The sequence below is a fragment of the Mus caroli genome, chromosome 3, assembly GCF_900094665.2.
Source record: "Mus caroli chromosome 3, CAROLI_EIJ_v1.1, whole genome shotgun sequence".
NCBI lineage: Eukaryota > Metazoa > Chordata > Mammalia > Rodentia > Muridae > Mus > Mus caroli.
In genome coordinates, this window is record NC_034572.1 from 81417422 (window position 1) to 81432635 (window position 15214).

General features: G+C 49.9%; 1 protein-coding gene across 8 annotated transcripts in view; it reads left to right on the forward strand.

The window, feature by feature from the left end:
- The window catches only part of Arhgef2 (Rho/Rac guanine nucleotide exchange factor 2), a 42834-nt gene extending 28065 nt beyond the window's left edge, over positions 1-14769 (forward strand). For all 8 annotated transcript variants that reach the window (XM_021157806.2, XM_021157807.2, XM_029475149.1 and 5 more), the window contains 15 exons: positions 835-1085; positions 1404-1529; positions 2023-2140; positions 2277-2525; positions 4652-4728; positions 5718-5887; positions 6687-6754; positions 8746-8946; positions 9246-9359; positions 9470-9537; positions 9764-9799; positions 9985-10035; positions 10223-10666; positions 12686-12869; positions 13496-14769. In XM_021157806.2, coding sequence (XP_021013465.1) covers positions 835-1085; positions 1404-1529; positions 2023-2140; positions 2277-2525; positions 4652-4728; positions 5718-5887; positions 6687-6754; positions 8746-8946; positions 9246-9359; positions 9470-9537; positions 9764-9799; positions 9985-10035; positions 10223-10666; positions 12686-12869; positions 13496-13569 — 2231 coding nt within the window. In that variant the 3' untranslated portion in view covers positions 13570-14769. The remainder of the gene's footprint in view (positions 1-834; positions 1086-1403; positions 1530-2022; positions 2141-2276; positions 2526-4651; positions 4729-5717; positions 5888-6686; positions 6755-8745; positions 8947-9245; positions 9360-9469; positions 9538-9763; positions 9800-9984; positions 10036-10222; positions 10667-12685; positions 12870-13495) is intronic.
- Positions 14770-15214: the final 445 nt, after the last annotated feature.

Consider the following 15214-nt stretch of genomic DNA (forward strand, 5'->3'; position numbering starts at 1 on the left):
TATAGACCAGGCTGGCCTCGAACTCAGAAATCCGCCTGCCTCTGCCTCCCGAGTGCTGGGACTAAAGGCGTGCGCCACCACGCCCGGCGGCCCCTTTCTTTTAAACCAGGCTTTGCTTACCTGAGTCTTCTCCCTGCCACCTACCTGTTGGGACACCCTTATCCCATCCTTGGCCTCCATGTCCCCGGCTAGTACCAACTTGTCCCTGTACACCTACACCTACTTCTTGGTGCCGTTGGCAATTTTTGTTTGTTTGGTTTTGGTTTTGGTTTGGTTTGGTTTGGTTTGGTTTTTAGAGACAGGGTTTCTCTGTATAGCCCTGGCTGTCCTGGAACTCACTTTGTAGACCAGGCTGGCCTCGAACTCAGAAATCCACCTGCCTCTGCCTCTCAAGTGCTGGGATTAAGAGCATGCGCCACCACTGCCCGGCGCCGTTGACAATTTTGTAATTTTATATTTAAGAGATAAGAGTCTCACCCTGTAGGCCAGGCTGGTCTCAAACTCTCGGTCCGCCTGCCGCAGCCTCCAGAGTTCTGAGATTCTGAGTACAGACCACTGCACCCAGCTCCCAAAGCCCTACTCCTATCTCTTGCTCAAGTCAGTCCTCAGTCTTCATTCTGCCTCTCCCATGGCCAACACTGTTCCGGGAACTGGGAAACCTACACCGCTAACACACAGGACTCTTGCCCTAAAAGAGTCTACTGCTTGAAATGACAAGGAAGTGGTCTGAGACGACAGCCACACAAGCATTAACTTGGAAGAGATCCACATAGGGCCCCATGAGTTGTGCCCGAGGTAGAGTACGGCAGGGACAAATGTCCCTTTGTCCCGTAGAGCTGATCCAGACAGAGCTGCACCATGTGAGAACCTTGAAGATTATGACCCGCCTCTTTCGCACTGGGATGCTGGAAGAGTTGCAGATGGAGCCAGAAGTGGTCCAGGGCCTGTTCCCCTGCGTAGATGAGCTCAGTGACATTCACACACGTTTCCTTAATCAGCTTCTGGAACGGCGGCGCCAGGCTCTAAGTCCAGGCAGCACCCGGAACTTTGTCATCCATCGTTTGGGTGACTTGCTCATCAGCCAGGTAGGAGAAGACACACTTGAGCCCGTTCATGAATGCACGTGAGCGTGTGGAGGTCAGGAGGCAGTCCTGGGAGTTGGTTCTTCCCCATCATGTGAGTCCCAGGATTTGAATTCAGGTTGCCAGGCTTGCTAGTAAGGGCCATCTTACTGGCCTAGGACTAAACAGTTCTTAGCTCCAGCCAAATTCTGGTGATCAGGGAAGCCAAGCAGGGGACAACTGGAGAGGAGGAAGCAGCCTAACTGAAGGCCAGAGGTGTGCTGAGGGCTGAGGTGTGGCTCTGTAGGAAGTGCTCACCTAGTCTGCTCTCCCGACTTCCAGTTCTCAGGTTCCAATGCCGAGCAGATGCGCAAGACCTACTCAGAGTTCTGCAGCCGCCACACCAAGGCCTTAAAGCTCTATAAGGAGCTGTATGCTCGAGACAAACGCTTCCAACAGTTCATCCGGGTGAGCAAGGACCTCCAAGGCCAAGCCCAGGCTTCTCACGGCTCAAACCCAAACTTTCCCATCCCCAGGGTAGCGTATGGGAGCTGTGAGTTTATACAGGGCAGCCCCTCGAGACTTTTGTGGACTGCGCTCCTAGATCTTTCATTTGTTGAGACACGGCCTCTCTATGCCGCCCTGGCTGTCATGGAACTCACTATATAGATGTGGCTGGCCTCAAAACTCAAAACCTGCCTTCCTGCACTGCTATTAAAGGCATGTGACACTACACCCCCTCTCACTCTTAGATCAACGGCCACCTCTCACTGGGCAAGAGGATGTTGGTCTGGTTTTCATACCATCATTGGTTTGCTCGTCACCACAGATCTGTGACATTCTCTTACTCATTTCCCAGAAGCTGTGCCTAGGCCAACATGGGGCGGATGCCAGGGTAGGCCAGCTTCAGAGCCTGGGCTCCAACCTTTTTGTCCCCTTAGTCTTTGATCTTCCCTTACAGAAAATGACCCGCTCAGCTGTGTTGAAGCGGCATGGAGTTCAGGAATGCATTCTCCTGGTGACTCAGCGGATCACCAAATACCCTGTGCTCATCAACCGCATCCTGCAGAATTCCCATGGTGAGGAAGAGCATGGGGGCGGGGCCTGCCTGGGTGTATCCAGGGGCCTCAGAAGGGTTGGTGGGGAGCGGTGAGCAGTCTCAGGTAGAATTGGGTTTGGGTGGCACTGGTTGAACTCTCTCTCATGCTGGACCAGGGGTTGAAGAAGAGTACCAAGACTTGGCGTCAGCCCTAGGGCTAGTGAAGGAGTTGTTGTCCAATGTGGACCAGGATGTGCACGAGCTGGAGAAAGAGGCCCGCCTGCAGGAGATTTACAACCGAATGGATCCCCGGGCTCAGACCCCCGTACCTGGCAAGGGCCCCTTCGGCCGAGATGAACTTTTACGGAGAAAACTTATCCATGAAGGCTGCCTGCTCTGGAAGACAGCCACAGGCCGCTTCAAAGGTCAGTGGTCCTCCCAGTGGACGTCAGAGTTAGATATTCTCTGTGAGTTGCAGTCACCCTTAGGGACTATTTTTACAGCCTTTGGCCTTGCAAGGGGAAGAGTCAGAGGCAAAACCTATTGCTGCAGAGGTGTAAACTCCAGCCAGAATCCTAACAAAAATGCATCTTGGAGACCCAGAATGAGAATTGAACATCAGGAAGGACTGAGAGACTGGAGAAGAGCGACTGGGCTTCAGGGCTGTGTTGGGGTGGGGGGCAGGGGGTGTCAGAGTGCACTATCCCAGGCTCACCTTTCAGAATTTATCTGCAGTTAAAGTCCTTGCCCCTAAATCAGGACAAGAAAATAGCACCTCTAAACCTCAGCTTTAGAGGTGAAGGATGGGGGTACCTGAAGCCAGAACTCATACAGAATCGCATCTATGCTGTGAAATTCCTACCCCTAGGGCCTGAGTCCTGTAAGTCCTTACTAGGCTCTCTCCTCCATCCCTCTCTCTCCTTCCCATCCCTCCCACGCAGCAGCTAAGAATATAAAGCATTGAGGGGTAAAAATAGCAAGGCTGGAGAGCTCGGTTTCTGAGCGATTAGCGAAAGCCCTCCCCTTCTGTGTCCACAGTTTAGTAAAAAAAATCCCCACAGGCAAAGGGTGACTGTGTGTTCTTGACTGTGGCATTCAGGTCTTAAAGAATTGGTCTTTGGTTCCTCCCTTCCTCTAAGTGCAGGAACCATGACAGCCTGAGAGCCCGGAGGGTGGAGCAAGAGAGAGCAGCTGAAGTCGGGCTGGCTGGGGTGGGAGACGAGATTAGTCAGAGGTCAGGGTGACGGTGGCCTTCGGTCTGCTCTCCTTCAAGGAACCTTACTTTGTCCTTCTCTCTCACAAAAAGACAGGAGTATGTCAGAATACCTAAAAAGGTGCTTGCCCTAGTCAGGTGCCAGACATGGAACTTAAACGCAAAGAACACAACCTGCCTTGTTCTGGAAATCTTACGACTTAGAAAAATCTTGGATCAACCAGGTCCGGCTTGTACTTCAGGCACCCAAGAGCTGAGGCTGAAGACCCTGGTCTAGGAAGCCGAGTCGAGCTGGAGGGAGGGATGGCTCAGTGGTTAGGAGTACTTGCTGTTTTTTTTGCAGAGGCTCTGGGTTCAGTTCTCAGCACCCACGTGGCAGCTTACAGTTTACATCTGTGTAACTCCAGTTCCAGGGGATCCAGCGCCCTCTTTCAGCATCTGTGGAGATTACATGCCTGTGACACGCATGCAGTCAAAAACACTTCTACATACAAAATAAACTTCAAAAAATCAGAATTGACTGATTTAGATTTTTTTTTAATTATTGTTGGTTTTATTGTGTTTTTTCTTTTTCTTTTTTACTTATTCTTTTTTTGTTTTTTGTTTTTGGTTTTTCGAGACAGGGTTTCTCTGTGTAGCCCTGCCTGTCCTGGAACTCACTCTGTAGACCAGGTTGACCTCGAACTCAGAAATCCGCCTGCCTCTGCCTCCCGAGTGCTGGGATTAAAGGCGTGTGCCACCACCGCCCGGCTACTTATTCTTTTTAGACAATATTTTGCTATGTAGACCCTGGCAGGCCTAGAACTTGATTTGTAAACCAGTCTGCCTTTATCTTGTGAGTGCTGGGACCACCACACTTGACTAAACTGGATGATTAAAATACAAAACAAAACAATTGTGAAACAGGTGAGGCAAGAATTCCTTTGTGCTCCTTGCTGGCCCAGGAGGCTGTTTTGTCTGGTAGCATGAGCAACTCTCTCTTCCCCTCTTATTTCCATGTTGTATGAATGAGGAGGTTGAGCCAGGCAGTGGTAGCCACACTTGGGAGGCAGAGGCAGGCAGATCTCTGAGTTGGAGGCCAGCCTGGTCTACAGATTGAGTTCTGGGACAGCCAGGGGTACACAGAGAAAACTTGTCTTGAAACATTGAAAAAGAAAAAAGAATGGTGAGGTTGGAGGTCAGGAAAAGATGAAGGATGCAGTGGGAGGGAAGAGAGAGACCTGTGGGGAAGAAAGGGAGACAGAGTCTGAGAAGATGTGCCTGGTCCTCGGAAGAGGGGGCAAACAGTTGCTTTGAGCCTGTGGTTCTGACCATTTTCCCACTCTGTGTCTTGGCCAGATGTCCTGTTGCTGCTGATGACAGACGTGCTTGTGTTTCTCCAGGAAAAGGACCAGAAATACATTTTCACGTCCCTGGTGAGCCTTCTTCTGTTCTTTTTTTTTTGTTCTTTTTTTTTCTTTTTTCTTTTCTTTTTTTAAGATTGATTTATTTTATGTATATGAGTACACACTGTAGCTGTACAGATAGTTGTGAACCTTCATATGGTTGTTGGGAATTGAATTTAGGACCTCTGCTCCCTCTGGTTGGCCGGGCGGTTTGTGAACCACCATGTGGTTTCTGGGATTTGAACTCAGGACCTTTGAAAGCGCAGTCAGTCCTCTTACCCGCTGAGCCATCTCACCAGCCCCTCTTCTGTTCTCTTATCCCTCACTTTTCTTACCCAGCCCAAGAAAGTCTTACTGAGTCAAATGCCTATTACAGCTGTTAATTCTATATCATAGAAAGTAAGATAGCAGGCTGGTGAGATGGCTCAGCAGTTCAGAGCGCTGACTGCGCTTCCAAAGGTCCAGAGTTCAAATCCCAGCAACCACATGGTGGCTCACAACCATCCGTAATGAGATCTGATGCCCTCTTCTGGTGTGTCTGAAGACAACTACAGTGTACTCACATATAATAAATAAATAAATAAATAAATAAATAAATAAATCTTAAAAAAGAAAAAAAAAAGTAAGATAGCCAGGGCTATACAGAGAAACTCTGCCTCGAAAAACCAAACCAAACCAAACCAAAACAACAACAACAACAAAAGTAAAGCAGGCACAGGCTTATATCTCCAGTGCTGAGAAAGCAGATTCTGAGGGTTAGAACTCTGAGGCTGTTTGGGGCTTTGTAGTGAGTTCAACACCAGTTTAGGTTACATAGAGAGACTCAGGAGAGACAGAGACAGAAAAGAGAGAGAGACTGTACTGAGGGACTCGTGCACATCTAAATGGTCCTGGCTGGTTCCGATGCTTGGGTTCTTGCCTGTATTGCATCACCGTCAATCCTTTTGGTTTTCTAGAACCAAAAACCCAGATATTAACAGTTAGGATTCCTCAGCTTAATTCTTCCTTTCCCCTGACAGGACAAGCCCTCAGTGGTATCCTTGCAGAATCTCATCGTAAGAGACATAGCCAACCAGGCAAAAGGGATGTTTCTGATTAGTTCTGGACCGCCTGAAATGTATGAGGTGCATGCAGCATCCCGAGACGACCGGACTACCTGGATCCGTGTCATCCAGCAGAGTGAGCGCCTGTGAGTGTGTACCTGCGTGTACATATGGCTTCAGGTCCTAGTCGGCATACTTCCTGGGGACTGAACTCATCAGGAGAGGTTGGGGCAGAAGCTGGGGATAGACAAGATGAGTCAAGACAGAAAGTTCACATGAAAAGTTCTAATTTATATCCAGATAACCCGGCTACCCCTCCAGGATGGTGGTGGCAGACCTGTCAGCCATGACACAGTGCCAGCCACACATATATCACTGGCAATAGGACCAGCTTGAGCTGAGGTCCTGTCTCAAAAACTACAACAGGCCCGGCAGTGGTGGCACACGCCTTTAATTTCAGCACGTGGGAGGCAGAGGCAGGTGGATCTCTTGAGTTTGAAGCCAGCCTAGTCTACAGACTAAGGTAGTCAGGACTACAGGAGAAACCCTGTCTGGAAAACCCAAACCAAAACAAAAACCTCCAGCACAGTTAGTTAGTGCTGTAACTCAAATGTCAGAGCTCCTGCCTAGTGGTCTGGACACCTGGGTCCCTCCCTGGCACCACCTAAGTCAGAGCAGCAACCCGCAGGAGAGCAGAAGTCAAAAACAAGAACAAAGAAGTTGACAAAATGGCTCTCCCGGCAGAGCGATCAGAGCTAGAGATGGACGCAGACTTCTCATAACTTTTATAAGCCTGAGTGGGTAAGTGCGAGATGAGGATCAGTGCAAAGAGTGACGAAGGCCACCGAAGGGGTGAGAGGAGGGTCCTGCAGAACATGTGCAGAGGAGAAAAGCTGATTGATCGCTGGTGTCTTCCACACACCCAACCTGCCTGTTGCTCTGTAGGTGCCCGTCCAGGGAGGACTTTCCTCTGATCGAGACAGAGGATAAGGCGTATCTCCGGAGGATCAAGAGTAAGTTCTCATCCAGGGAGTGGGTTGATTTACACCATATCCTCGCAAAAGACCGTGCTGCTCTCAGAAAGATGGGAGGTGCTGAAGAGGTGGCTCACCACTTGTTTGTACCAAATTTCAACCAGGTTGAAAGCGCTGGTTTCTCATTCGGAAGGCTCAGGTGTGATTCTCAGCACCAACTTGGTGACTCACAATTGTCTGTAACTCCAGTGTAGTGGATCTCTAATGGCCTTGGTCACCTCAGTCACCCCAGGCACATGTGTGATGCCCACACCTATGTGCAGGCAAAACTCTCATACACATAGAATGAAATAATCTTAGATGAAAAATGAAAGCTGCATGTGGGCTGATAGAGGTCTATCCCAAAATAAACTGTTAAATGAAAAAAGCCAGGTTTAAAACAATGTGAAGTGTATGCTACCATTTTGTAAGATTAGGGCAAATAGGGGTGTGTGTGTGTGTGTGTGTGTGTGTGTGTGTGTGTGTGTTAAAATAGAGTAATATCTCTATGTCCCAAGGGCATCTAATGCCCTCTTGTGGCCTCTGAGGGCATTGCCTGCATATGTTGCACAGATGTACATGGTACATAGACATACATGTGGGCAAAACACCCATATGATTAAAAATAAAGGTTAACGCTGGGCTTGGTGGCCCACGATTTTAATCCCAGCACTTGAGAGGCAGAGGCAGAAGGATCTCTGTGAGTTCAAGACCAACATGATCTGCAAATCTAGTTTCAGGACAGCCAGGGCTGTTATACATAGAGAAACCCTGTCTCGAAAAACAAATATTTTTTAAAGGTTAAATAATTTTAAATAAATTAGTTTTTTAATGAGAGCAGACTGCAGTGGGGTACACTTGTAATGCCAGCATTTGGGACCCATAGTAATAGGATCAGGCATTCAAGGCTGTCTTAATTCCTCTTATATTGCTGTGATAAGACACCGTGACCAAAGCCACTCAAAGAAGGAAGGACTTCATTTGGGTTTACAGTTTCAGGGGGTTAGGGTTCATAATAGTGGGAACAGCAGGTGGCAGACGTGACCCCTGGAACAGCTGCTGAAGTTTGAGTCCTTTGAGACCCCCAAAGCCCGCCCCCAGTGACATACTTCCTCCAGCAAGGCTCCACCCCCTAATCCTCCCCAGCCACCCACTAGGTACTAAGTATTCAAATGCCAGTGCCTTACAGAAAACATCTTGTTCAAAATACCACAGAGGATAGCCTCAACTATGTAAGGAGTTTGAAGCCAGCCTCAGCTACACAAGACTTTGTCTTAAAAACAAAAATAAGAAAACAAAAAAAAGAGTCCAAAGGCCATATAGCTGTGTCTGACTGCAAGTTACTCTGCTCACTCAAGTGAGCAGCCTCTAATGGAAGGAACACGGAGAGAATGAGGTGGCTAACTCAAACCCTTATTCATCCTTTTTTTTTTTTTTTTAAGATTTATTTACTTTTAGTTTATCTACTTTGGTGCTTTGCCTGCATGTGTGTTTCAAGGTGCCAGATCCCCTGGAATTGGAGCTACATGGACACTTGTGAGCAACCATGTGGTTGCTGGAAATTGAACCCAGGTTCTCTGGAAAAGCAGCCAGTGTTCTTAACCACTGAGCCAAAACTCCAGCCCCTGTTCATAGATTTTTAGAAACAAAAGTAATGGTGATTTACACCACACACACAAGATTTTTTGTTTTGGGGAGTGCTTCAAGCCCAAAATTAAGTTCTGCCCCTCTGCTGACCCTGGGTATCCCTCTGCTACCCTGGGCTACCCCTCTGCTGACCCTGAGTATCCCTCTACTGACCCTGGGCTACCCCTCTGCTGACCCTGAGCCTACCCCTCTGCTGACCCTGGGCTACCCCTCTACTGACCCTGGCCTGCCCCTCTGCTGGCCCTGGACTGACCCTGGCCTGCTCCTATGCTGACCATGGCCAGCCCTTCGCAAGCTCTTTGGGTCCTTGGGTCCTTCCACATTCAACCTGTTCCTATCCACAGCGAAACTGCAGCAGAAAAACCAGGCGCTGGTGGAGCTGCTACAGAAGAATGTTGAGCTGTTTGCCGAGATGGTCCACTTCCAGGCCTTAAAAGCTGGCTTCGTTGGAATGCCCCCACCCGCCCTGCCCAGGGGCCTTTTCCGTCTTGAGTCCTTTGAGTCCCTCCGAGGCGAGCGTCTGCTAAAGGATGCCCTCCGTGAAGGTGAGGGCCGCTGAAGAGTCTAGGCTGTTTACTCAGCACCACAACCCATAAAGGGTTTGGGTTTGTCCTGGTCTAATTCCTGGGAAGGAAAGGGCAGAGATCTGAGCTTGCTGTCGGATGCCTCTCCCTGGGGCAGGCTGAGCTGACTCTTAAGCATTTTTGATGTCCCTTGGATGCCACATGGCTGACTGAAGCCCCACTACCCAAATGTGAACCCCCTAAATACTTGGATGGTATGTGTTGGGTGGACCCCCACTGGGTTTTGTCTCCTGTCCCCACCTCCTCCTCTTTCCCTTCAGTGGAAGGCCTGAAAGACCTGCTGTTGGGCCCTTGTGTGGACCTGCCTACTTCATCCCGAGAACCAGCCTTACCCTTGGACTCTGACAGCGGTAGCTGTCCTGGGGTCACTGCCAGTGAGTATAGGGCATGAAAGCAAGAGGGGAGTGGCTTAATCAGGGAGGAGGGGTCCCAGGGCCCCCGAAGACTTATATTCTGCTCCTCCTCCTCCTCGTTTCTGCAACAGATGGAGAGGCCAGAACCTTCAATGGCTCCATTGAACTCTGTAGAGCAGACTCGGATTCCAGCCAGAAGGTGGGTTCTTGGAGAGCCAGGGAGTGGCCAAAGAAAGGGCACAGCTGGCTGGCCTGTCCCTTGATGTCCCTTGGATGCCACATGGCTGACTGAAGCCCCACTACCCAAATGTGAACCCCCTAAATACTTGGATGGTGTGTGTTGGGTGGATCTTCAGTAGACAGCTGCTGAGGAAGGCCCCCAGGTCTGTGCCTGCTGACTTCCCCATTCTTGTTCATTTCTGTAGGATCGGAATGGAAATCAGTTGAGGTCACCACAGGAGGTGAGATGGGAATTCTGTGGTAGAGGAGGTAGAGGGAAGCTGGCTCTCTGTCTGCGAAATTGTAGCCAGTTTGGATGATACTTTTAAGTCTGTCTCTAGACATTGTTTCCACACCCAGTTGTTAACTTCTGGTACTTACCCCATCTTGAACCTTGGTACTACGTCATCCTCTCCTCTGTCCTCAGGAGGTGTTACAGCCATTGATCAATCTCTATGGACTTCTACATGGCCTGCAGGTCAGTGAGCCAGGGCTGGAGTGGGGAAGAAAGGGAGAAGCCACAGAGGTGTCCATGCAGATAGATGGCAGCCCTCCTAACAGGCTTAAGTACTCCCTGGAGCCAAGCTCTCTGGGACCCCGGGATTGAGAGAAAGGTGGAGAGAAATGGTTTCTGAAGCACCTTTTGGCTTCATCCCATCCCCCAGGCTGTTGTGGTCCAGCAGGAAAGATTGATGGAAGCCCTGTTCCCTGAGGGCCCTGAACGGTGGGAAAAGCTATCCCGAGCCAATTCTCGGGATGGTGAAGCTGGCCGGGCTGCGGTTGCTTCTGTAACTCCTGAGAAGCAGGCCACGGAGCTGGCACTACTGCAGAGGCAACACACCCTGTTGCAAGAAGAGCTGCGGCGCTGCCAGCGGCTCGGGGAAGAGCGGGCAACTGAAGCTGGCAGCCTGGAGGCCAGGCTCCGAGAGAGCGAGCAAGCCCGGGCCCTGCTGGAGCGGGAGGCTGAAGAGATCCGCCGGCAGCTTGCAGCCTTGGGCCAAAACGAGCCACTCCCGGCCGAAGCGCCCTGGGCTCGCAGGCCTCTGGACCCACGGCGCCGCAGCCTTCCAGCGGGCGACGCTCTATACTTGAGCTTCAATCCCCCCCAGGTAAGGCCGCCTGGAGTAGTGACACTCATGACAGTAGGAGCCTGCAGAACCTGAAGGACATTTAGCTGTCAGGGATTGGAGCCCAAGTGACAGCAGGCAACAGATTTGTATCGGTTGCTTAAAGGCTTGCCATGTAAACACGAGAGCCTGAGTTTGATCCCCCAGAAGCCTCATCATATGGGACATGTTCACAGCCCTAGGCTGGGGAGGCAGATGCAGGTTCACCTCGAAGCTCATTGGCTAACCAGCCTAGCCTCTTTGGTGAGCTCCAATAGGAGACCCTGTGTCATAAAGCAAGGTGGATGACTTTTTGGGGAGGGGGGCAGGGGGAGTTGTTTGTCCATGTAGTCTTGACTGCCCAGGAACTTACTCTAGGCTCAGACTCACAGAGTAGGCAAACTCTGCCTCCACCTCCTGTGTGCTAGAATTAAAGGGGTGCACCACCACCTCCATGCTCAAAACATGACATCTGGGGCTGGAGAGCTGGAGAGATGGCTCAGAGGTTAAGAGCATTGACTGCTCTTCCAGAGGACCTGAGTTCAATTCCCAGCAACCACATGGCAGCTCACAACTGTATATAATGCCTGTTCTAGGGTTTCCAACACCCTCATACATTCATGGAGGCGAAACAACAGTACATATAACATTTAAAAGAAAAAAGAAGTAAAAGAAACAGCCAGGCTGCCTCTAGCCACGACCACCTTTCAGGGTGGAGAGATGGCTCCTAAGAGCACTGACTGTTCTTCCAGAGGACTCAGGTTCAAGTCCCAGCACCCACATATAGTTTCAAGGGATCTGGCACCATGTCACACACATACAGGCAGGGAAAACCTAATGCCCATAAAGTAAAAGTGAATTAGCCTTTAAAAGAAAATAAGAAAAAAAGTAATGACACTGGAGGTTGACGATGAAACCCAACAGGAGCCACACTGTTGCTAAGGAGCCACACTGTTGCTAAGGAGCCACACTGTTGCTAAGGAGCCACTTTGTTATATGTTGTTACTAAGTCTCCAACCCTTACAAAAGTAAGTTTGTTTCCTAAACCTAATGTATCCTGCACACCATGTTTTTCAAGCTATGCTGAACTTGTAACCCCATAATGGTGTCCCACCCCTTTGTGCCTTGCTAAACTCCTGAACAAGGTGCCGACTGCCCTTCCACGAGATGTATTCTTGCACTTACCTATCTGGCAGGCAGCCGAGAGCCCCAAATGCCCCAATCTTTGGTCCAGATGTTCATACCAATCTAAACAGTTGTTTTCTTTTTTCCTTTTTCTTTCTTTTTTTAAAGATTTATTTATTTTGTTTGAGTACACTATAGCTGTCTTCAGACATACCAGAAGAGGGCATCAGATCTCATTATTGATGGTTGTGAGCCACCATGTGGTTGCTGGGAATTGAACTCAGGACCTCTGGATGCTCTTAACCTCTGAGCCATCTCTCCAGCCCTAAACAGTTGTTCTCTATCAACCCAAACCCTTTCCCACAAAAAGGACCTCAAAAGGCAGTGAGGGGCTGCTCTCTGAAACCCTGACTTAGCGGGAGGCAGTCATCTGGCCAGACCTTTGTGCACTTTTATATACAGCTTGCTTTCTTTAATCAGACACTTGGGGAAACTGTTTTAACATGACCTCTGGCTTCTTTATACACAAGTGCACACACATACAGACAAAAAGTACTAGTTGAATTGCAAAGAAACTTAAGGCTAAGTTTAGTGGCAGGGGCCTGTGCAAATCTCCAGCACTTCCAACAAACAAACATTTCTGCTATTAGTCTATGTGGGGCATTATGAGTGTGGAGTTATTGCATATGAAGGCCAACTGAAGGACCAACTGAGCCCAGCAGATATAGAGTGTTTAAGGATATCAGAGTGGTGACCTCAGTGGGTGGTGGATCTATTGAGAGGGAGTCATTGGTGAACCCCGAGACAAGGTGTGTTAGGGCCTGAGGGTCTTACTGCCCTCACCCGCCTGTGCCTGCACACAGCCCATTCCCTGGACTGGTGGTTTTCCTTCCATAGCCCAGTCGAGGCCATGACCGCCTGGATTTGCCTGTGACTGTTCGTTCCCTCCACCGACCCTTTGATGACCGAGAGGCGCAAGAACTTGGTAGCCCGGAGGATCGACTGCAGGACAGCAGTGACCCTGATACCGGTAGTGAGGAAGAAGTCAGTAGCCGCCTGTCTCCACCTCACAGTCCGCGAGGTGAGACCCTGGAGTGGTCGTGGAGTCTGCGTCCAAGCCCTTAGGACTGTGACTTCAAAATGTACTCTAAGTGGCTCCTGAGGTTTGGTAATTCTGGGAGAGACTCGGAGGGTTTCCTCCTCTGTGAGTAGACAAACTGGGGGTGGGGTGGGGTGGGGTGGGGTAGAACTCTTGAGAAGCGGTGGTTTCCTATTGGCTGGCGACTCCCCACCTTTACAAGTAGTAGAAATCCATTTGAAAACAAGACAGCTTAAAGCCGTCCTCACCTTTATAGTAAGGAAACTAGAAGGAATGAGTTTCCTGTTCTTTTTTTTTTTTTTTTTTTTTTGGTTTTTTGAGACAGGGTTTCTCTGTGTAGCCCCGGCTGTCCTGGAACTCACTTTGTAGACCAGGCTGGCCTCGAACTCAGAAATCCACCTGCCTCTGCCTCCCGAGTGCTGGGATTAAAGGCGTGCGCCACCACGCCGGGCAGTTTCCTGTTCTAATGGTGACTTAATTGCCTGAGGGTCATCCGGCCAAGGTGGCCCCACCCTCACCCTTAGGGGCCTTTGTGTGAATCTGTGCTGCTACTCATGGGAGAGCCTGCCTGCTCACGCATCACCTCTACCCTCTCTGTCACTTTCCAGACTTCACTCGAATGCAGGACATTCCTGAAGAGACAGAAAGCCGAGATGGGGAGCCCACAGCTTCAGAGAGCTAAGGGGACACTTCCCCCACCCCCGCCTGGTGCCCCACTGAAGAACATTAGTAAAGGGGGCAAACCTTGAAAGAACTGCTGATTGTCCTTACCAGTTCCTGAGACCCCTGGATACCTAGGGGCCATAGGGACTTGGGGACATAGAGGCCACTGCACTCCTGGTGTCCTCCAACAGCCACACCGCAGATGCCGACTTTTCATGCCTTCTCCCCCTACTTAGGAAAAATTATTTATTTATTGTTTAATGGTTACAGGGGGCGGGCAGGGAGTAATTTAAAGGGCCAGGGACATGGGAACCAAGCCATAAGTATTGGAGAGCCTCTCCTCTAATACCACTGGGATATGTTTGGCCTTAGCCACACAGCCTAACACCCACCCCAGTGACACCCATCTGTGGCCACAGAACCTACTACCCCTTTAAGGAGGGCTGTGGGTAGGACCATGTCCCTTCCCCCACTCCCCCTAGCCTCTTTCTGCTCTTCTTTCTTGTCATCCTCCATGGAAATCTGGCTCCTTGGAGTTGATGGAGCAGAGGCTAGGGCGGCCATAATGTATGGGGGAGGGGAAGGAAGAACCTACAGGGACCAGAATGTTTGGTTTTTAGTTTTTGTTTTTGTTTTTGTTTTTTTTTTTTGTACCAAAGCCAACCACACCTGTTTTATATTTTTAAAAGAAGATTGTAGGCACTTCTAGCTCCATATCTTTGAACTTGAGGAATTAGGGAGACAGTGACTTATTTCATTGACCGCCAGGGGGCTCCTATTCAGAACTCTTCCTCAGCCATTTGGAAGAAGCTCTAAGGTGGGTTGGGAAACCTCTACGAACCCTCACCTCATCTCCCATAGCGGCAACGTTTGAAACTTGAAACGTAAGCAAGAATTGAGGGAGGGGGATTTTTTTTTCAATGCAACCCTAATGTCCACCAGCGATAGCCATTTGTCTGCAAATTTAATTGTTAAAAAACAAAACAAAGCAAACAGTAACAACAAAGAAAAGAGAGAGAGAGAGAGAGAGAGAGAGCGCTCAAGCAGGGAAAAGACCTGAAGCGCATGAGGTGCTGACTCAGTGCCCGATCCAAGGACTGTGGTGCATGCAGCCAGGCAGTGACCACGGTTTCTGAAAAGGGGCTGTCACTACCTCAACTGAAGAGGGCATGAATGGACGCAGCTGCTCAAACTCTTATTAAAAATCTTAAAATTGCAAGGCTGGAAATGAAGCGCCGTTCAGCCTCCAGCGGCTGTTAATGATGCACACATTAGAAAGCTCGTTTGCATCTTATTCATATGCCGTGCTTGGACGGCACATCTGGCTCTTGCCACCCCTCTGTTCCCCTCCCTGCCCCTCCCATTTTCATGCCCACCCTGGCTTAGTTCTCTGAGCAGCAGCCTGTACACGCTCTGTCTCTTGGAGAGGCGTTAAGTGGTTTCAGTTCTTGGTTTTGGCTTATTCCGCTTCCTGTTTCTAGGCCCTACGCTTAGGCCACGCGGCAGGGACAGGACATGCGCAGCCCCACAACCTGAGAAGCGGGGTGAGAAGAAGGGTCTCAGGACCCCACAGAAAAGGGGAATTGAAGTTGTGTGGGCAGCAGGCGTTGTGGGAAGCATCCTTCCCCTCCAGCAGCTTCTGGCCCTCAGGAGGCACTTTCTCT